At 35.7% G+C, this 21950-nt stretch overlaps 1 protein-coding gene and 1 long non-coding RNA gene across 2 annotated transcripts in view; one reads left to right on the top strand and one right to left on the bottom strand.

Moving 5' to 3' along the window:
* Positions 1-19762, bottom strand: part of satb2 (SATB homeobox 2) — a 37155-nt gene extending 17393 nt beyond the window's left edge. Inside the window, exons 1-4 of the mRNA XM_056755134.1 lie at positions 19684-19762; positions 17940-18136; positions 9894-10109; positions 5447-5629 (exon numbers count right to left, since the gene is read on the bottom strand). Of these exons, the coding sequence (XP_056611112.1) occupies positions 5447-5629; positions 9894-10065 (355 nt within the window). The 5' untranslated portion in view covers positions 10066-10109; positions 17940-18136; positions 19684-19762. The remainder of the gene's footprint in view (positions 1-5446; positions 5630-9893; positions 10110-17939; positions 18137-19683) is intronic.
* LOC130427591 (uncharacterized) overlaps positions 1-21950 on the top strand; it is a 94856-nt gene that overhangs the window by 60639 nt on the left and 12267 nt on the right. The gene's annotated exons all lie outside the window — the stretch shown is intronic.

Below are 21950 nucleotides of genomic sequence, written 5' to 3' on the forward strand. Positions count from 1 at the left end.
TTTGAATGAAAAACATTTTCATTTAAAACATCTTTCTTAATTCTGAATGACACACAAAGCTAAACCAGAGATTACATTATACCGCAGGAAAAGGATAAAGCCTTTGCCATAGTGGCATCAACTGAGGGTACCATCATTTTCATTCCATGAACCTAACTGTGCTATTAAAAATGAATTTGAATCTATTATGCCCTTCGCTCTATTTATTTCCAGATGTCGCAATAATTGTCAAGATGCACATTACATGTAAACTGGACCCAGTGCTTTTTGCATTATTAACAGTTTTCCAAACTCTGCACATGTCTGTAAACACATTTCAACACGCACTGCCCTCTATGCACATGCACATTTCCAAAAACAGGAAGCAAAAAGAGATGAAAAAACAAATGCAGCAGATACAAAACACATACAAACACAAACTCTCACACAAAAGTATTTCCCATAGTCTTCTAAAAGACTGGCTGAAGCTGTGAAAACTAAACAATGCTAATCACATTACTGTCTACTAAATGAGACCCAGACGTTGCACAGTCTCTCTCCTTCTTTTGTCATATTTGGGTGCTTTAGGCTGTTTGTGTCATCTGAAGAGCTCCAGCTGCATCACATGTCGATGGATCACTTACCTCCGTCCAGACACAGAGCTGCCATGCCACTGCTACCACTAATGCCTGATTGAACGAGTTAGCTTTGGGCAGACTCTGCTTTTATAAATTAGCGAGGCCTCCATTGTTTGCTCTCAGCTCAGTGTTTGTATTTTGACTAGGGACATGCTAACCAGACATTCTCCATGAACTGTTCCACTGTTTTCTGTCTCTGATGGTTAATTGCTGAGAATATCGGTAGTACTAAAAATCTGACCAGGGTCTTTGGGGTCTCAAGCAATAGTGAAAATGGCCTAGCTCCACTGTAATATAATGAAAATCTAAATATTGAAAAATAAGAAATTTTAAGAATTTCTGTTTCTGTTTAAGAAAAGCTAGGAGAAAAGGCTAAAAATAACCAATAATGTGCATAACTTAAATAATAATAAAAAAATCGACATCTCTATGAATTGTATCAAACTTGAGCAGTCCGTGAAAATTATGTAAACAAACGTTGGTAAAAAAAAATGGTGTAATACAATGAATTTGGTTAACCCAACAATGGGTTAATAAAAATACTAAATATTAATTAATACTTAAATACACCAAATCCATCTCTTAATGATGAAAATCTTGATACAGTAGTTTTTCACTTTGCTGATTTGTTGCCTTTCTTTTACTCTGAAAAGTGGGATGGATGTGCTCACTTCCAGTGTAAATAAAGCAATGCATCTGGTGTTGTGATCTATTGTGACCTTCTATTCTCTGTACACCCTGTACACACTGTCCTGCTGTCCTTGTTCCGCTGTTTCAAAGATATTTTAGGAGATGTAGACAGAGACTTGAAGAGAGTCACGTGAGATAGATGAAGACAATTTGTATTATTGTGGTACTTCCCCTTTAGAACCCTTTAGTCCTCCTTCTACAAGTCTGTGTTTATATGACTGGTTTTGCTTTGAGTTTTGATGCACAGCTTTTTATTCATTGCTCCATTATGCCATGCAGAATGTACTCAAATGCTCTGAGCCTCCAGGATGCACAGAACCAATGATTCCCGCTTGTTCAAGTTTCAAACAGCACCATCAAATTGATATGAAATTATGTATTTAAATCTGTTCATCAGCCAAAATGTTTTATTCACTGTCAAATTGACAGTGAGTCTAGACCTCAAACACCCCCAGTTTCACGTTCAGTACAGATGTCCCACTGAAACCAATTCACATTTTAATAAAAAAATGAATTTGCCCTGTTCCAATAAACAGTGGTTAAATGTATTCCTATTTACAGTATGAGCTCGCATCATACAAAGACTGTGGTAATGTCATTAATGAATCATTTTTAACTTGGAAAGACTCTGTCCCTTGTCATTTTCCTTCCTCCCCCACTACAAACCATTGTTCCCATTGCCACATTAAAATTCCTCCTCCCAATGCAGGTCTTTCATGTGGTCGGCTGGTGGCTTGGCTAAAGCTTATGTGTACCCATCCATACACACACACACAAACGCAACCTCGCACACAGCCTGAAAATGTTTTTTGCACACAGTTCGGATAAATACTTGGACACCACACACTTGATGCTCTGCATAGCTTGGCTCTGTTGAAGGGATCCCCTAATCTATGAGTCATAAAGACCACAGATCTCTGTTCTGTTAGAATCCACAGTATACAGAAAGACTACATTGACATGAAAAGCAGGGCTGTAGTACTGTTTCAATACATTTACACATTTGGCAGATGCTTCTATCCAAAGCGACTCACATTGCATTGTATTAAACATTTGTTTTGACTAAGTGCAATCCCCTGGGATCGAACCCATGACCTTGGTGTTGCTAGTGCCATGCTCTAACCACTGAGCCACAGAAAAACTATCCTTTCCAGAAAGGATTTTGGCAATACATATCTCCAAAAAAGAAGTCAAACATTTTACCTTTGACCTGTTACTATATTCCTACTACAAATACAGAGGTTAAACTGTAGTTACTATGCAAGAAATTCTGAAAACAGTTAGTGTGTAAATCTGTTAATGTGTACTTCAGTCTGGGAAACAGTTAAACAGCTAAATCAGATCAGATAAAGTGGCAAGGACCCCTGCCTTCAACAATGATGAATCTGTTTCTAATTGGCTGCCAGGTGAGTCAGATGGAAAGCTGGATTTGATCATAAATCTAAATTTGGTTGAGGACTGTTAGACCTAAAAATGCACGTTTTAACTAAAACAATGTGGCAGAGAATTCTGAGGATCCATGACTAATCAAGCAGTCAGTAAAAACGGGTCCGTTCTTGACACAAACCCATTGCATGCTTTCATAAGACGGCAGTATAGCGCACAGATCAAATGCATTAAAATGGTTTGATGATAATAAATTTGATGAGGATGATGATAATAATTATTTATCGTTGAATTAAAATGAGCTCAATTCCTTTACGTTAGGCGGGTAACTGTCAGAGCTCTTAAACGTTCACAGTGACCAATATGAGTTAGTTGTCACTGCGCAAACTAAAATGACGCAACAGAGCCTATTTTCATAAAACTGACTGAAATGACCATTCGACCAGCAGCGGCTGCATGTCAGACGTGGCAGCACAACAATGCAGCCGTGCTCTAATCCGTCACCACTGTTAATTGAAGCCTTAAAGTACAGGTCTGTCCGTAAGATTCTATAAAAGTCCTCAGACCCTTATAATTGAAATAAACAATATCTCCCATTTAATTACCGGTCAGGCTAATTAAAGAAAGGCAGCGGTGCTGGGAGAGGACCTTAAATATACCACTACCAGAGAGCTATGCAGGACACAATTCAAACAGGGAGAAAATAGATGGGACTCTGTGTAATTTTGGTTGTAAACCGCAAAGGAAAAAATGTATAATTTAAGCCAGAAATTATTCATTTAACATAAACGCTTGCTTTCAAAAACAAAAAGTATTCATTTGAGAGTCTCTCTTTCTCTCATATGTAATTCTCTGCTCATTCTGTGAAGTTTCAGGAATAAACTATGTCACTTTACTTGATAGCTTATGTCGGTGACTGTGGGATAGTTGTAGCAAAATCTCGATTTGATGACTGAGGTCGTGTGAATAATATTTCGACTTAACTTTTTTTTGTTTATGCAATACATTTCTGTCTTCCTCTGTGTCCTCTGATATTGTTCAGTAACCGTCTGCACTGATGTGTTTTTTTGGTGAGTTCAGGGGAGTAGCGTCTGGGAGTTCCTCACAGATGTGGCGCCGTTGTGTGGGCCAGACAGGACTATTTTGCCTTTTCAATCATAACGCCGCTTCTATCAATTTACATACCTGTTTAATTTTAAAGCACATAGGATATTTTTGTAATTTCTGTGTGGGTAACTTATTGATCCTATTTTGGCTCTGGGTGAATTTCAAGACATGCTGTTACCTTTGAGTGACCTGTGGTGTTTTAGTGAGTTTTATATTTGTTCATCAAAACATTTTTTTTTTATTTTAACATGTTTTTGATAAGTTGCTTATACGCAATTACACAACCACACAATGTTTTCATTTTAAAAACTACAAACCTGCCATGACTAAAAAGTGGCAAACATTTCATCACCTTGACCTAAATGTTTTTATTAAAGGTTGAAATGTAGCCTTATAAAATACATCAATAAAATGTAACACAACCTCATCACACAACAGAGAATGTTAAAGAATGAAAGGCAAACTTATTTCAATTTCAGAGATGCCAAACACTCTAACCGTTGAGTAATGGGACGTTATTTGTTAAAGCGTATCAACTTGAAGTTGAACATGAAAGCTGTTTTACATTTTCTACATTACCGAATATAAGTAAACTTCTCAGTCTTCTGGGAGATGACTGCGTACAACAATGAAGTAAAGCATTATATTCTTGCTTTGGCCCACACACTTATAAACATTCTTTTTACACACACAAACACACAGAAAGTGGACACGTAAATGAGAAAACACACAATACAGTTCACATGCATCTCTTTGACGTGAAAATACCACATTATTTGCATCCTTTGTTCTTTCTAATGGATTTTTCAGACTGTCTGTTATTCAGTTATAAACAAATGCCCTTCCTCCTCAGTGTTCTCAGACACACAATCTTACAACAATATGCTCTTCTGTCAACAGCTCTCGTGGCTGTACTCACTACTTCCATTAGGTCTGAACGCTAAAATAAAATAAAATGGAAAGGAAATAAAATAAAATGAAATATTTCTTACTGGATACTATACAAAGTATGTTGCCTGCTGTTTTATAAAAACATTATGCTTCATTCAGTTACCCACATTTTGAACATTCGTGCATCTAGTAATATTTAAAATCAAAACTGTGGATCAAATCCAGTCAGTTCCATCAAATAATGAATCATTACGGCAATGATAAAAATTGTAGCTGATGTTTCCAGTTCATTCGTCAATGGAAATGGCATTGCATTGTGGGATACTGTATTCCTTGCAGTGTGATCTGGTAGATAAATTGAATATTCTGGCAAACATAGTAGGTCATGTAAATATTCCATGTGTACGGGAAACATAATATGGCAAATTGCATATTTTTTCTTTCAAAAATAGTAGAATGCCATTCCAAACATATGCTAATAGTGCCTGAAACAAACTGACTAATATAAACAATTTCAGCATGACTTCAACTAAACCTTCTAGAATTTTGGCATCTGGAGTAGGGGTAAAGCCTTTTTCTGAGATTTTCAGTAATTCTCCACATAAAACAGTATCTTACATTCCAAACTGAAACCTGTCACTTATGTTTAAACTGAAATTCATCTACTCTCCATTAAAATTTCCCCTACAAGGACCAAGCCTGAGTCAACTTTAAACATACATAATACTGTGATTATGAGACAGTGTTGAACTCACCATGTGCCTGGGCAGCAGAACTGTGGGAGTAGCCCAAGGCAAGAAGCGCCGTCTCTACTAGCTGAGTGAAGAGGATGTCCTTCCTGACCAGCACAAACTCTGCATGTTCCTCTCGACTCTCTCCTTCTGAGATCATCCCTCCATCCACCTGCTCCACTACGCAGAAGACTGGAATCATCAGCCCTGCAATAGAGAGAGAGAGAGCATGAAAACACTAAAACAGTGGCCAAGGGGTCAGGAAAAGAAAGTTACTGATTTAATATGACAGAATACTACAGCAGTGGTTCTTAAATGTTACCAAATCTCTTCAACAGTACAAACAGACCTTTTTGAAAAAAATGGTAACTTTAAAGTTTTTCATATCCATAATTTTTCAAAAGTTTTTGGGTTGTGCTTATTACATTCCGTTGCTATTTCTTATTTCATTGAGATTACCTACAGTGCTACTTTTATGAACCTTAATGATCTAACTTGTTCCACACTTAAGGTAACTGCAGTATTGTGTACACAGAGGTAGATAAGATGTCGTACAAAAACACATGTTAAGACAAACTTTGTTACAAATTACTTTAAAAAGAATCTCTGTAATATTTTGGCAGTTGGGGTGCCAGAAAAAAACATACAAAAAAGAAAAATTACATATTTTCATGTTATTTTACACACAATTTGTACATTTGCAGATTATTTCTGTAATTTAAGATATTTTACAGCGTTTTAGAAATTCTGTAAGACATTTTTACAGTGTAAGCTTTCATTGTTAGTAGTATATTGACTTCTTTTATTTTTTTTATTAAATCTATTAATACTTACTACTGCTATTGTTAAGAAATGGTTCACAGACCTCCAGTACTTCCCTGGACTATCACTACAATTGTTGAAAAGTCAGCCTAGTGACTGAACAGGTTCTTTGCACATGGAAATCTGGCTCCGCATCATTTCCATTTCATTTTTTTTCATTTACACGCTGTACATATTCTATTGATGGTTTTATTTTTAAATCAAGCATAGTGTTATTTTGAATAGTCACCACATGTCGTTCACAAGAAAGGTTGTTTCATTAAAACTTATTTATGAGTAATAGATTCACCATTAACATTTGAATGAGTCGACTTGGGTCAATTGTTGTTCCCCAGGTTTCAATGCAAATAGTCAACGTGGGCAAACCGTCCAGATTCTATATCAAATCAACCATCAAACCAGCTCCATTATACTCCATTAAAGCTATCAGTCTTTATGGTGCCTTTCTCAGGGCTTCTGAGCTGATAGCTCCTCAAGTCAACGAACTGTGTGTTAACAGCAGGGAACCTTAATAAAATTAGTTGCCTGAGCCTGCAACGGATATGCAAACCTTTCAGCTTTCTGTGTTGGAGTTAACGGCTCATGACACTGCACATTATTTTAGTAGTAGTGTTGGCTTTGTAAAGATTTCAGTTAAAAATGTTTATGATTAACTTGGAAAATATGTTGGCGAGTAATTTGATGGGTACAGAGTCCCCTCTTCTAATGGGATGCATAATCATCCACGGCTTGAGGAGAAGTACTGAAGTATGTAGCACCTAATGATGCCTGACAAACACACATCCCACCCAAGTTTCCTCTGGTTAATCTTGGCTTAGCCTATCCTGCTTTGTTTTTTCTTTAATTTCCCTGAAGTGCTTTATCTTCTACAGACCTCAGTCCGGAGACCAATAATTAATGCTCTACAGAGAAATGAGAGACTGAAAGCATTAGGCTCAAACTTAATACTAATAATACAAAGCACTACTCTCTCTCTTTCTTCTAATTTACACACACACACACTTCCACAAAAATACACATATATATTTATGCAGTGCTCCCAGAGCCCCATGGTTTAATCAGTCAATTCCTATATTTCTATTTCCTTTCCATTAATCACTTTGGCTACCAGTTGAGAATGCTCTTATGGAGTGAATTACAGGCCAGGGGCCTGTGCCAATTCAAGTAAGTGAATTTTCCCCAACAGGGAAATATAACTGTCAACACACAGCAGCTCCCAGCAGTCTCTCTCTCTCTCTCTCTCTCTCTCTCTCTCTCTCTCTCTCTCTCTCTGGTTAGCTCCCATGGGCTCATCCCTGTACCCTGCGTGAGTATTTTCATCATAAGATAATAGAGCGTGTGTGCTGCTCATATCAGATTCATTTCTGCATGTGAGAATCTGTTTAATTGTTCTGCCAGACTCACTGTCTTTGTTGGTCAAAGTGTTATTTAGGACAACCATGGCATTTACAGTATATTAATGTATAAGTGGACATTTTAAAACACATCAAATCGCCTGAATTTTTTATGCAATCATGTTACATTTAATTTAACAAATCGCTGCTGGCATTCTGAAACCTGATTTAGTATTTTTGCGGTAAATCATTATAATTAGGACAAGGTTTTCAGAAGGAAAGTCAAGAAATTCCATAGTTTAAACTCCGTGTCCTAAATGTTTGTAAAAGGACTACAAAAATGGCAAACCTCAAAGGAAATAAAATAGAAAATGTAGAAATATAAACAAAATGTTTACAATTTAAGAACTGTTTTATTAACCAGTTGTACTGTATTCTCGGAAAGTGTAATTTGCTTTATATAACAGTGTATAAAAGTTTGACTGTTATTGAAGTAATAAAATATGTGTCCGAGTGAATCCTTGTCTCATTTGCGTGTGGTCCACTCTTTAGTAGCTTTCCTGTAGCTCAGTGGTAAGAGCATTGCGTTAACAATGCAAGGTTGTGGGTTCGATCCCAGGGGACTGCAAATACCTGTGTATAAATGTACAGGATAATGCAATGAAAGTTGCTTTGGATAAAAGCATCTGCCAACTGCATAAATGTAAATGTAAATTTAGGTTGTAGAAAACTGTCGAAAGGCAACCTCTCCAATCATTCAGCCCATCTGCCAGAGTACAGGATAATGTCTTTTTTGAACTTGTCTTTATCTCTCTGTCTCCCCTCCGATATATTTTGTCAACTTAGTCCCAGTTTAATTCTTCATCCCAAAGTCTCTCTCTGTCTTTAACGCAATTTGCATAAAATGAACTTCTATCTATTGTTAGATGTATTTTTATTAACATTGTGTGAAATCAAATTTACTATACACACAAATGCATACACACAGTCATAAACAAATGGACAATATTCGTAAATCTTCGTAATATCTTGGTCTCTAAAAAATATCTAATCTTGATCTTTATGATTGGTTATACACTTTGCTAACTGTCAATGTAAATGAGATTGACCTTGAAGACATTTACGCCTGATGCATGACATAAGGACATTGTTCTGCACTCCTGTAGTTTAAGATGTACTTCATCTAATGTGCAAATATAAACAATTTATTTCCAATTATTATATAAATGATTTAATGATTTCTTATTAAAGTTTCTTAATGCTATAAATGAGGATGGGTCTGAGTAGAAACAGAGTTGTACAGAGTTTTCTTTTAGACAGGTAATGTCTTGTTGCTTTAGCAGCAACTTGCAATGTACGGACAGGCAGTTTATGTAAACACTAAGTAGTACTACTGAAAAACAATCCTAGAGGTATTCAGAATTGACTTTGACTTTTGAATAATTTTCTGTCAGGGATTGTGTTAGTTGTATATTATGCATGTGACTGTAGATTTAGTGAGGAAAGTTTACAAGTTAAAAGAAAATATTTGTATCATTTATATTATATTATTATTATATATTATATATATATATATATATAAATATGTTTTTTTTCACTTTAACTTTAGCCAGAGGGAAATATACTGTATAGTATATCTTAAATGGGTTGTTCTTTAGCGCAATACTTTTTAGAGTGTCAATAGTTTACAACTATTAAGATTTTTAGCAAAAATTCATATAGCCTACAGTAAAATCATAGCTCTATTCAACTATAGTAGATGGTGTGGCTCTGATTATTTTGTCTTGAAAAATGATGCATGTTTGAATTTGTATATCAAAACATCTGAAGCACAAAAAGATGGAGACTTTATTAAAAGTCTTACATTATACTTAATTTAATATTGCTATCTAAAAGAAACTATTAAGTTATAAAAAAATCGTCCTTCCTTCAAAAAGATTTTGATGTTGATGCCCAACTTAAGTGTCAACTACCCATGCGTAAAAACATTTGGAGCTGTTCAATTTTTACAGCTGTGATTAATGTATATTTGACAATTCATTAGGGTCGCTGTAATCAATATGAGTCCCCTTCCATCACACACATCAACACACTATCTTTCAATCAATAACAGACCAAACAGAATAAATCAGGCCCATATAGCTCTACTTAATTCACTTCACTATAGTGACCACACTCATGTGAGCCAGACTATTGTGTATGGGATTAAATTGATTATGCCCTATGGGTGGTTCCGGTAATAAAGTCAGAAAAATTAGATACACTAATAAAAACACTGACTGAGAAATGGACAGAAGAAAGTGTGAGTGTCTAACCTCCGAGAGGTCTCTGAGGGACCCCGTTGTAGCGACTGCGGTGTCCGGTTGGACTGCCGTTGAGTTCTAGGCGTCCCATTTTCTGCGGTGGCCCACCAATATCAGGACTGCTGCTTCCGCGCCGCTCTGGGCTCTCCCGCAAGCGAGGGCTATCACCTCCACCTCTCTCCATCCCCCTCCACACCACAGGGGGAACACCAGCCAGAGGATAAGGATCTGAGACAATGAGAGAAAGAGATATCGTGAAAACTCAGACCATATCAAGTTACATGCAAGGTACATTGATAAAGAATAAAACAGCTTGTACATTTAGAAAATGAGTTAGTTGGAAAAGAGAGACAGAGAGAAAAAAATGAGCGAGAAGAAATTATGTTAAAGGACATAGTGATGTAATAGTACATTTATGCATTTGGCAGATGCATAGTAAACAATACCTTGCAAAAAACTAAGAAACAGGTACAGTACATTATTTTTATAAGGCTAAATCATAATAACTTTTCAATGTGTCTTCATGAGAAAAAATATATATATCATTTTTTTTCAATGTTTACAATGTAATAAATGCTATAGTTTTTTGACCCTAAAAGAAATAAACAAGATATTTTTTTTATACAGTTGTATCCTATTTGATGAGAATTTAAGCATAAGAGTATGAATTATTTTCTTAAGAATTATGAAAACATTAAACTTCACTTCAAATTCAAAGGATTCCCTGTGACTTTTAGTGAGAATATGAAAATCTCCGGCGGACAGAAAACACACAGACATCAAAAAGCAGAGCTTTGGGCTATGTCCTAAAATACAGTGGGTTGTTTAAAATGACGCTGGCATCTTATCATCCCATCAGCAAACAGAAGAGTTGAGGCCCAGTGTCTCGTTCTGCTCCAGTGTGTGCGGAGAATGTAAACTGGTGTGTGGATGTGTTTGTGTGTATGTGTTTGTGTGTGTGTTGCAGAAGCCAAAACGTTAGATCTCTATGCAAATTTAAATACTTGTGTATGTGAAGGTGCTAAATATTTTTTTAACGAATATTTAGGTCATGCTAATTGTATCTGTGTTTTGGTGTGTGTAAATATACTATTTTTAAATGCATGTGGATGTCTGAACAAATTCATCTGAGCCCGGGTGCTCCATGGGGAAATTTTTCAGGGGTCTTTGCCTTCCAGCCAAACCTTTAATATTGGTAATGTCCATCAGAGTCAGTGCCAGGCAGTGTTGAGTCCATGCCAAAAGTTCAAGAGTCGGAACACACTCACCACTGGCCAAATGGAACTAGGATTTGCATTTCACTTCCTAAATATAGAGAGATGACGATTGCTTTAAAGGACAGAGAGACATGCAGTACTTAGGTATACTTGTTAAGGAATTTGCTGGTTGGAGTTTTTCTTGAAGCATGATTGCTATTAGCTCTAAATTCTATTTTTTTCCACTATTGTTTTGTTTTTCTATTTTATTATTTCCCACTCCGATCTAGGACATGGACTTTTAATCCTTCCAAGACTTTTTGCTGTGTCCACCCCCTCTATTCTCTTGCCATAAACCTCTTTCTCTGGCCTTAATGAGAAAAACATCACGGCAGAACAAAAAACTGTCCAAACAGAATAACAATCTGAAGCTACATTTTTAAAATGAATAATAAATTAAAACCATTAGACTCTGTGTGATGAAAAAACTAGCGCCGGTCCAGAAAACAAAATCGGAAATTCTTCAGAGTTTAATAAGAGGGCTGTAAGTAAAACACGTTGAGAGCAATTGTATGGAAAGAAATACAGAGGAAGAGATTTACGATACCCGAAGAGTGATCAAAACACAACACGCATACAGTAACAAAATGATTTGTTCCCGAGCATTTCTGTATGCAGAGAATAAAAATGACCGCTGGTTTTTGTTATCATACCTGTTCTTTCATAATTGCACAAAGTTTGAAACACTTCACAAACAAACAACATCAGTTCGTACAACATAAGTGTATAAGATCACAAAGATCCACTTCTACTCTGTGAGGAAAATTAATTTGCTTTTAATGAACGGCTCATCTAAAATGCGGAGTTGCCCATTAGACATGCAGTCCCGGGGGCAAAATAAAATCTCTTCACCAAAAGTGACTGTAAATGTTTCAGTCAACTAAACAACAAAGTCGAAGCGATAAAAACCTCAGACGGACAAAATGTCCATTGTGCTTGATGCTTAAAGTGATTTCCCTCAGACTGTTGCCTCTCCTTACCTTCAAACTCCTCTCTATTTCCATGCTATTTTATCAACCTTTTAAGTCTTTTATCAGCTCTGATGTGCTGTCTTTGTTCCTCCCTCATTGGGCATCGCAGGTTCAAACCTGCCTGATTTTAATGAGTCCTCCGATCTAAATCAAGAACTTGTCTGAATCTTTTCTCCCATCTCTATGCTAATCTCTCTGTCTCGTTCTTCCTCTGTGATCCACCTCCACCTCAACATCAAATATTTGATGGGGAGATAAAACCAGCTTAAGTTTTTTGCCCATCACTAAGATTTTGCTGAGACAGTTTATTCTGATTGCGCATCACCTGTCAGGACAGATCATTACAAACTTAATGACACCTCTGTGTGATGCCGATGTCACTCATAGTTTTGAATGACAGAAAAACAGTGGCAATGTGTGATTACCCATGCTTAGTACTTTCTGTTGAAAGCCATGTAATTCAGTACCACAGGATTTCAAATTCAATCAGATGGTAATGGTAAAACTGCCTCTTTGTCAGTTTATTTTGAGTTTATTGCAAATGGCCAAATAGGAATAAGTGATGTGTTTTCTGTCTCAGCTCATATTTAAAATGGTTGAAGATTTAGAGGATCATAAAGCATACTTACGAGACAGTTTCTCCGTTGCAATATAGTATAAAAAATAAATGCATCAATTTAGTTGAGATTTACATTTAAGCGCTGTTCTTCTGACAGATACTAAACAAAAAAGATAAATGTCAGTATTAACACAATAAAACAATGATTGTGACACTGCAATATAAAATGAATAAGCATTATATAAAACTTGACAAAAATATAGGGAATGCATTGAACCGAGTAAATATAGCATTCCATATAGTTCAGCTATTACAAAAATGTTTTTTGTGTGTTAAGAAAAATCACAGATAAATACTACGCCCTTTCGATAACTGACAAGCTACATGTAACTGAAAGATAGACACCATCTAGATTCCAACCTTGTACCTATAGGCATTCACTACAAAATACATGGTTCCATTTTTGTTTGTAATGCTTGCAGCCACACATTACAAACATAACTAATGACTGTTATGTTTAGTGGTACATGAGAGAAGCCAGACGAGGGAGTGGAACAGAACTCTGATCCCATGAGACTCAAATTTCCAAACTACGACGACCACACTGCAGAGACTCTCTTAAGCATGCAGTATACATTTTCTGCCCTGTTCCTCGCTAACCTTCCTCTCCCCTACACTCTTTTCTTTGGCACTGTTAGTGGCCTCTGCCAATTCTACCACACACAGGAAACTGAGGGCAGTAAACGACACATTACCGATCTGACTACGCTCACCCTGTCAGTCAGTATACACAGAGGAGAGAGAGTGATAGAGAGACGCTGAGGAAACGGCAGAGTTGTAAAAAAAGGTGAGAGAAAGAAAAATTGCCTAACACGTCAATGAGCAATAAATAAATAAATAAACTGTGAATTGTAAACCATAGACTTGATATGAAAAGAGTTGAATATTAATGATAGATTCCTGGCCAGTTGTCTTGTCTCTGAGCAATAAATGTAGCCCTTTACCCGGGTCCAGTTAATAACAACTAATAGAAACATTCATGCAAATGTGCCATGAGATAAAGCCAGGACTTGGTGGTATCTTTGTGTTGACAATGTGCTTAGTCGTTAACCTTATTGACCAGGGAATAGGGCTGTGATACTCATTTATTGCAGGGTTATTAAAGCATCGGCTCAGTCAGGGTACAGATAAAGCAGGTGAAGATGGTCGAGGGTATTAAAGGCCCCTGCATTGGCTCTTTCCAGCACAGGTGTGTGCGGAAGAGAAGGATAGATAGATAGATAGCACCTTATCACCCATGAATTTGATGGCAGATCAAACTGTAACCAAGACAGATGATTACACATGGAACACATTGGACGTAATAACAACAGTAACCATGGTAATAATGATAACTATTATTAGCAGTATTACTTTGATTAATATTTAATTTTAATTATATAGTAGTTGCAGAGTCAGAAAGAGAGGTATCGCTTATCTAACTGAAAAATGAAGTTGCCATAATGTGGGTTGATATTTAAATGGACATGTGCAGAGTATAAGTAGATCGAGCTATGAAGAGAGGGTACGACAGACATTCAGTTCACTAATAAACATCTTAAACAGTAAAAGATTAAGAGTAAGCAGCAGTTTATTATGTTCTCTCTGAATATCTCGCTGTCTGTCTCACACACAGACGGAAGCGCACAAACACAACTGTACACAAACACTCACACACATAAACCACAGAGCAGACTCAGTGCCATGACACTTCCAGGGACCACACATTGACTTAGAAAAATCACACATGGTAGACAACACTAAGCAGGGCTATAAAACACATGAACACAGATTTCACCTTTAACTTCAATCTGGACTTATATAGCTTTACATTAAACAATTCATAAAAAGAAACACAACAACTCCTCAAAAAATGTATTTTGTGTAAAGAATGCAGTCTGTCTATTCAGTTCTCAGTTTTAACGTACACACGCATGTTTTGAAATACTAAGATCAGTACTATGCAGCTATAGTTCTGCACAAAGGAGCACCACACATATTGTATTAAATTGACAATCATCACAGAAAGTATTTCTAGTTTTTCCACATAGTGAAAAATAGACATAGTCACTCAAGAATGACAAATGGCAGGTTAATGTAGCATGAAATTCCGCAAAACACTTTGCCAAATAATTTAACATTCATTAATAACGAATTTTTGATTATACAAATAATAAAAACAAAGTATTTAAAGTATTAAATAATAAAATAATGAAGATACAAAATTGGATTGTCACGTGGTTACAGAAAAGTGATTAATGCCAAATGCATTACTTTTAAGACCTTTAAGCAACGAATTCACAAGAATTTAAAAACTGTTTGTTCTGGTCTACATTAGACTACCCATTACAATCGTGTTGAAACACTAGATATCGGCCTAGTAAAAGCGAAACACCTGTTTGCCTGTGTGTGTATCGCTGCAACCACACAGAACAACTTTTATTTTGCATATCACGCATACGAATCTTCTTTGGATAGATGAACCCTATGATTTTTTTCAGATTGCATCCCCTTATTTTTTATTATTACACAGCAATCGTTTTATAAAAGTAATAAGGCACTTGAGATCATACCTGAAAAGGTCGCATCCACTTCGGACTAATGTGCTTCATTGGAGGCCAGACGGGGACATTTTTTCTTTTTTATCTCTCTTTTCATTATGCAAAATTAAGTTGGTGCCTTATTTTATAAGGGAATGCTTTAGGTGTCTTATGTTGCCTATTATTGTTTAAGCGTTGTAGCATAAAGATGTTCTTGTGCAAACTCGTCCTATAAAGTGACGACTTTAATAATAGTAGAAGGTAAGAGTTGAAGAAAATGCCGGGAATAAATGCTGGATTTGATCCATTCTTCATGCAGCACACAAGATTAAAGAATCCTTAGAGACTTCCATCTACTGCAAACTTACTGAGACCCGTATAGAGTCTCTCTTACAGAGACTAATTAACTTTTTTGTTTTTCCTTATGGTCTTGGTAAAAAAAATATCGTCTCCCCTGGCTATGGGGGCCAAGTTTGTACAAATGAATAATGGATACATCAATGTAACTTTAAAAAGAAACAGGATGATTTCAAACGCTGATGGCAGCTATATAGCAAACATACCTCCTCCTGCACAGGCATGACTTTGTGAGTGACTCTTCAAATACTTTGCTATAAAGTTTTAAAGAGATGTATACATAACTTGGAGTTTGAAATGACAGGGGAAAAAATTATCGCATGTAATATAATAACAAATCCTGTGCACTCTGCGAGTTTTTTTCTTTTTTAATTGAACTATTTACTTCAGAGTTCAATCTAATAAGAAAAAAACATCTTCTGGATTGTGGTTCCATTTGCATGCGATGTGTATTGATTTTGACATCGGTGGGACAGCGATTTCATTATTTAATTTTGAGTTTCTTTTTCTGTTTTGTTTTGCTTCAAGCTAAGACCACTTGGTTCACAAAATCCATCCTGTAATCCATGAACTCTGCAAGGAAAAATCTAATTTACTTTATAGGCCTTTGTCTTTTTATGAGGAATATTGTGCCGTCTCAGGGTGGAAAAACTGTGCCATAACTTATTTTACTTTATAACTTAAGATTTGTTTTTAACGCGGCAACAAAATAATTGAAACTACCTGCTGCTGATCGTGAATGCGTATATGTTGCACATATTTGATTTGTTTCGTTACATTATTTCTGGCCTAAAAAGCAGACTAAACTGTCAAGAAATGATAAAAATTGATAGTCATCTCGCTATTTCATTATTATTCGATATCTCATGTCAATGTATTATGTTTCAAAAATAAAAACTTTTAATTTAAAAATTTCGAGTCTCTAGCATTTAATATTTTAAATAAATGGACAATTAAAAAAATATATATTTTTCTTAAAATTAATTAATTGTAACAAAAAAGTTATTTATCCATATGTGTCTCCCCATTTCTTCAGGTTTACCTATTCAAAGTTGCAAAAGTTGCAACTATGATAAATTCAATACGCTGTTGTTTTACAACGTCAGATTTGTATAAAACAAAGCATCAGTGAAATAACCTCTCTGTATTTTTTATGTAATATGAGTGTTTTGTCATACTTCGTAGCCTTCAATAGCAATAAGCAATACAACCAGATATAAGTAACAAGAAATAGAGGGCACACATTAAATTCATTAAAAGAGTTTCTTATATATATATATAAAGTAATAATATTAATGGCACACATAACGTTACATATTTTATAATGAGTCGAAAGAAATATCTAGACTTAGAAGGTTTTAAAATAGGCTATATTTAGATAAATGTAAGAAATTGCCACATAAAGACATAGACGCACACACACACGCAAACACACACACACACACACAACACACACACAACACACAAAACACACACACGAGGCGATGAGACCACAGACAAGCACGTGTGAAACTAAACTTGAGGCCTATAACATGTTGACGCTCAAGTAAAAAGCAGGAAAAACTATACTCCAACTGGCCCCAAAGCTCTTAGAAAATCTTGAAATATTAGAAAAATGTGTATGAGCATGTGTATTAGCACCAGTAGTATACATGTGCTCAAATGTGTTCAAATGTGTTAGTATAGTCATTAGCGAAGTAAATTGCCCAAAATAATAACACCGCAGAGCGTTTAATTAATTTGGTTAGCTTTGGCCTAATGAACACATTTTGCTATGTTCCTCAAAGAAAACATAATTTTCACAATAAACGTATGAATAAACGGAAAAATAATATTTGTAGTATTTCTGTCCTAAACTTATAGTTTTAAACTTAAATGCATGTTGCAATTATTAATGTGTTACAATGTATTTATATTAAAACGAAAAAGAAAAACAAGGCAACACGGCTATTTTTATTATCTAAATTACTATTATTAATGTTTGCAGTATCCTATCAGAATCCATTATCAGATGTTTAAATGTTACATTATGCCAGAGTGTATATTTTTAAGATGCAGTAGTATCCATATTTCAAGGTTATAATCTACATTAATTGTAATTTATGTTTATGATACAATGGCAAAGATACACTGTACATTATTATGTTTGCCGATAATTATTTTGCACAAAGCTTCAAAAAAATTGACTTCTATCACATGCATGATTTATATTTATCAATAAGCCAATTCTTTACCATTGATTCTTATCTGAGATGTTAACTAGGAATATTGTTATTTTACTAGTTTTCATGTAGAAAGCATTGTATGAAATAAGACGAAAGTTATGTTGCACTTACTGCTTATGGCGTGTCGGTACCTCAGTTGGCCGTTGAGAGGGCTCTGTCCATTGATTAAAAGTATTGAATCCAGGGCTGAGCTTCTCGCTGCCTCGCGGAGGACTGAAAACGTTCGGTTTCGGTAAATTCGGTCTTGGACACTTTGGCTCCGTGCAACGTGCGCTGTGACTGAGCCACTGGAACTGTGAGACTCCAAGCTGAGGGGTACAGGTAGAAGGGGATAGACAGCATGAAGAGAGAGAGAGTGCGCGAGAAAGAGGGAGGGAGAAAAAGGGGGACAGTTCACGGGATTGAACACAGAACAGAGATCCAAAAAGCAAACGACACAAGTTCCGAGAAGCGACCGACGACAATCTGTCCGGAACGGAATCTTGTTCACGGTTTAGTTTGAGTCACGAGTGTCCGTGGTACAAACCGGGCAGAACTGAAACCCTCAGCTGCGGACGCAAAGACAGCATCAGAAGCTGAAAGTGCATGCACGGGTAAAGAAACAAAACAAAACAGACGTCAAATATTTGCTCTGTGCGATGCGGACAAAACGTATTGCGGTGGTGCAAAATCTCAAGAGCAACAATGAGTGTGTCACTTTCAATCTCTTCCTTGCTCGGAGCGCGGACTGACGGAGAGGGGGAGCCGACAGAGGAGTGGGAGTGGGAGGGGAGGACTGGAGAGCAAACGTGGAAGTGTGACAGGGAGGGAGGGAGGAACTGGGCAGTCCAAGGTAAGTAATTAATGCATTTGATATACGTATTTAAGTTATCAATAATGCCCCTTAGTTCGATTTAACATTTATTTTTTTAACATCAACTTGTAATTTGGTGCAGACTGTGTTGAGTGTGATGGTATAAGTCTCTATTTTACTTTTATCAAGCATAGCCTACATGTAATGAGCTCTTTACAATTAAATGCATGTTAACGTGTTCCTCTTGTAGCTAATTTTGACGTATTTAACCGAATCTGAATTCATAATCATTGAGTTGCAGACAGTGTTCAAAGTAGGCTATGTGTTTAAAGTGTCTTAGAAAAATGTTTCATCCAAAAAGGATAACTGGTTTCCTCAACCCACGTTAAAAAGCGATGAAAACATTGGAAGAATGCAGTGGGGGCTCTTTTGACATAAAGGCAAAACCAGGGGTGACTTTATAGAATTGTTTGGAAAAATAGGCTTTTGCTCCGAAATTAAGAAATGGATGTGGCGTGCTCACTAGACAACCTGAAATGCAATTTATTTTACGTTTCCATAGCGTTTGAAACAAAGAAAGTATTACGTTTTAGTAGCTGAATTCACAAAAACAAATGAAGTGACAGAGTCGAGATAACAATTAAAAATTACTTCATCTTCCAATATCTACATACAAAGATGTATATTCAGACTTCTCAATGCTGAAAACAAGCAGCCTAATTCTACAACACGGAAATAAAAACATGAAGGTTGTAGGGTCTAAAACATGAAGGTTTTATGTCTTACTGTATTCACGGATATTTTGCAGCTTTGCTATCAAAACACGCGAATCAGTCGAAAATAACAACAAAGAGCATTTACAGCCGTTAATATATTAAACGTATTAACAGTGATGTGCATTGCTACAATTGTGGCCTTGGCTGTCCTTTACTTTAGTTCGATTATCTCGAATAGCCATATAGCAGAGTAGACTGCATCTTCGAAAGGTAAAATGCATGCAGATATTCTTATATTTACTTGTATTCTCTGAATGTATGGTCATATTGAATAAAAATATCTTACCTTTTTTGAAAGTGGCTTAAAAAGAAGTCAATAACTGTACAATAATGAGTGCAGTTGGCTGACCTGCAGGTTTGAGACACTTCAGAGTGTGTGAGTGAATGCTGGCTGATTTTCCAACCTCATTCGTTACTATTATAAGATAATGATCCTCGATGATGGCGATGTGATGCAGCGTTGCGTGTCAGAGACAGGTAAAAGACAAATAGCAACTGTATTACTGATAGACTTATTGAAACTGATCAATATATTGCATGGGGAAATCAGAGGGGAAAAAACGGGCATGGAGAGAGAGTTTTAACAGGTTTTAAAGCTCTGTGGTTAATACTCGATCCAGATGCAATGTCTGCTGGATGAAACCAGAAGTGTGTTCAAATAAAGGATAGACGTCGCTTAACTGTGTTCCTTTAAACATTTGATATACATAAAAATATGAAATGCCTTATTGTCCCCCGTGTGATATTTAAAGGGGGAATGCATTTGTTAATGTTTTGATGCATAAATTAGTGGCATACTTGTTTGTGGTCACTGACAGAATGAAAAGATTTTCACAAACGTGTTGCCCGTCAAGTTTTGTTTGTTTTACTAACTCTAGTTGGCTATCCATACTTTAAAACCTGGTCAACAACAACAATAATAACAACTATTACATTGAGATTTAAAACCGTACGTCATAATAATAATCATAATACACATTTTAATTATTATTTTATTATTAGGCTATTACTATTATTAAAATCGGTAGGTGTATAACGTCAGATTTAACTAGTTTTTTATTTTTTATTACTGCCATATCGTTATGTTGTTCAATTTAAATTAAAGACATTTTATCATCGATTTTGTTCTAAGCCTATGTAATTTTCAAGGCAAAGTAAGATCTAATTAAATTCATTAAGCAAATAAATAATAATTTAGTTATAAATTACCTTTGAACCATTTAAAAACGTTTATTCGATCGCTTGTGACATTGTATTTTGAATAGATCTCAAAGAATGTTAATGCTGATACGCAAAATAAAACATTTCTTAACTTATTTCAATGCGCCCAGGACCTTACGGCAGATGAACTGAAAACAGATAGAATGATGAAATTACATTTCACATCAAAACAATATTAACAATATGGCATAAATCTGTCACTATCTTGTATCTTGTTATACTCTACACATTACAGTTACAGTAGACCTGAATTCTATTAAAATTAGACTAATTAAGTGGCTGACATATCAACATATTAAACATCAAGCTCAATTAATTAATGTGAAGAAAAGGGATAATTTTTATTTTTAATAACTTCATTTCTTATATTGAAAGAGAAGCACATTTCTGTCCTAATTAATGTGAACTTGTAAAACCTTCCACTCGAGCACATTTAAATTATTGAGATTTGGGAACCTTTCTTGAGCATCTTCCTGACTGTCCCCACGAGCGCTCTCTTTTCCAATTTTTGGGTAACTGGGGATCTAAAATTAGCTGACTACTTAAAGTCAAAACAACAATCAAACACAGAAAGAGTCAAACCGTGAAACAATTAAAAATAAATATGCCAGAGACTTCAGAAACAAGAAAACAATTCAGGTTGAGGAAGTAAATAATTGAAGTGATTCAATTACCCTGAAGCCTTTGTAAAACATGAAAATAATTACGTGCCTGTTTAGAATGCTTGGTGCATGCAGTCCCTAGGCAAATCTGAACACGTCTGAAGTTTACTAAATAGACCGTTTCAACAGGTTGGTTTAACTAAAGAATACAAAAGAATGTAGGAACTAAACGTTCAATAATTAGTTTGTTAAATTAACGAGGCTGCATGTCTCTCAGTTTCTAATTGATAAAATATAAATCCATGTAACTAATAAATCAATTTTTGCGTAAATACCGATTTAGAAACCTCAAATTCTGGTGTATCATATCGCAGTTAATGCATACTAATACTAGGCTTTTAAATGCAAGGACATACCTGCACAGAAAAGATCAAATCAGTTATTATCTGCAGAAACTTTCTCATATAACAATTCGTAAAATATTTAAAGATTTACAGCAAAAGTTTCTCCTTAAAACGAGGTGCACGTTATCTTAGAATCACATGTTCATCGTGTTATGTTGATTACGTATGTGTAAAAAGAAAAAAAAGGAAAATTATGGTTCGCTACACCGACAGAGCAGTAGATGTGGAAATAGCGTCGTCTAGTGGTCAAAATCACAACCTCACATATATTGATTCTCTCTCAATAAAGTTTTGAAGGATTTAAATCGCTTTTGAGTTTGGTATTT

This window comes from Triplophysa dalaica, chromosome 8 (assembly GCF_015846415.1).
Source record: "Triplophysa dalaica isolate WHDGS20190420 chromosome 8, ASM1584641v1, whole genome shotgun sequence".
Taxonomy (NCBI): Eukaryota; Metazoa; Chordata; class Actinopteri; order Cypriniformes; family Nemacheilidae; genus Triplophysa; species Triplophysa dalaica.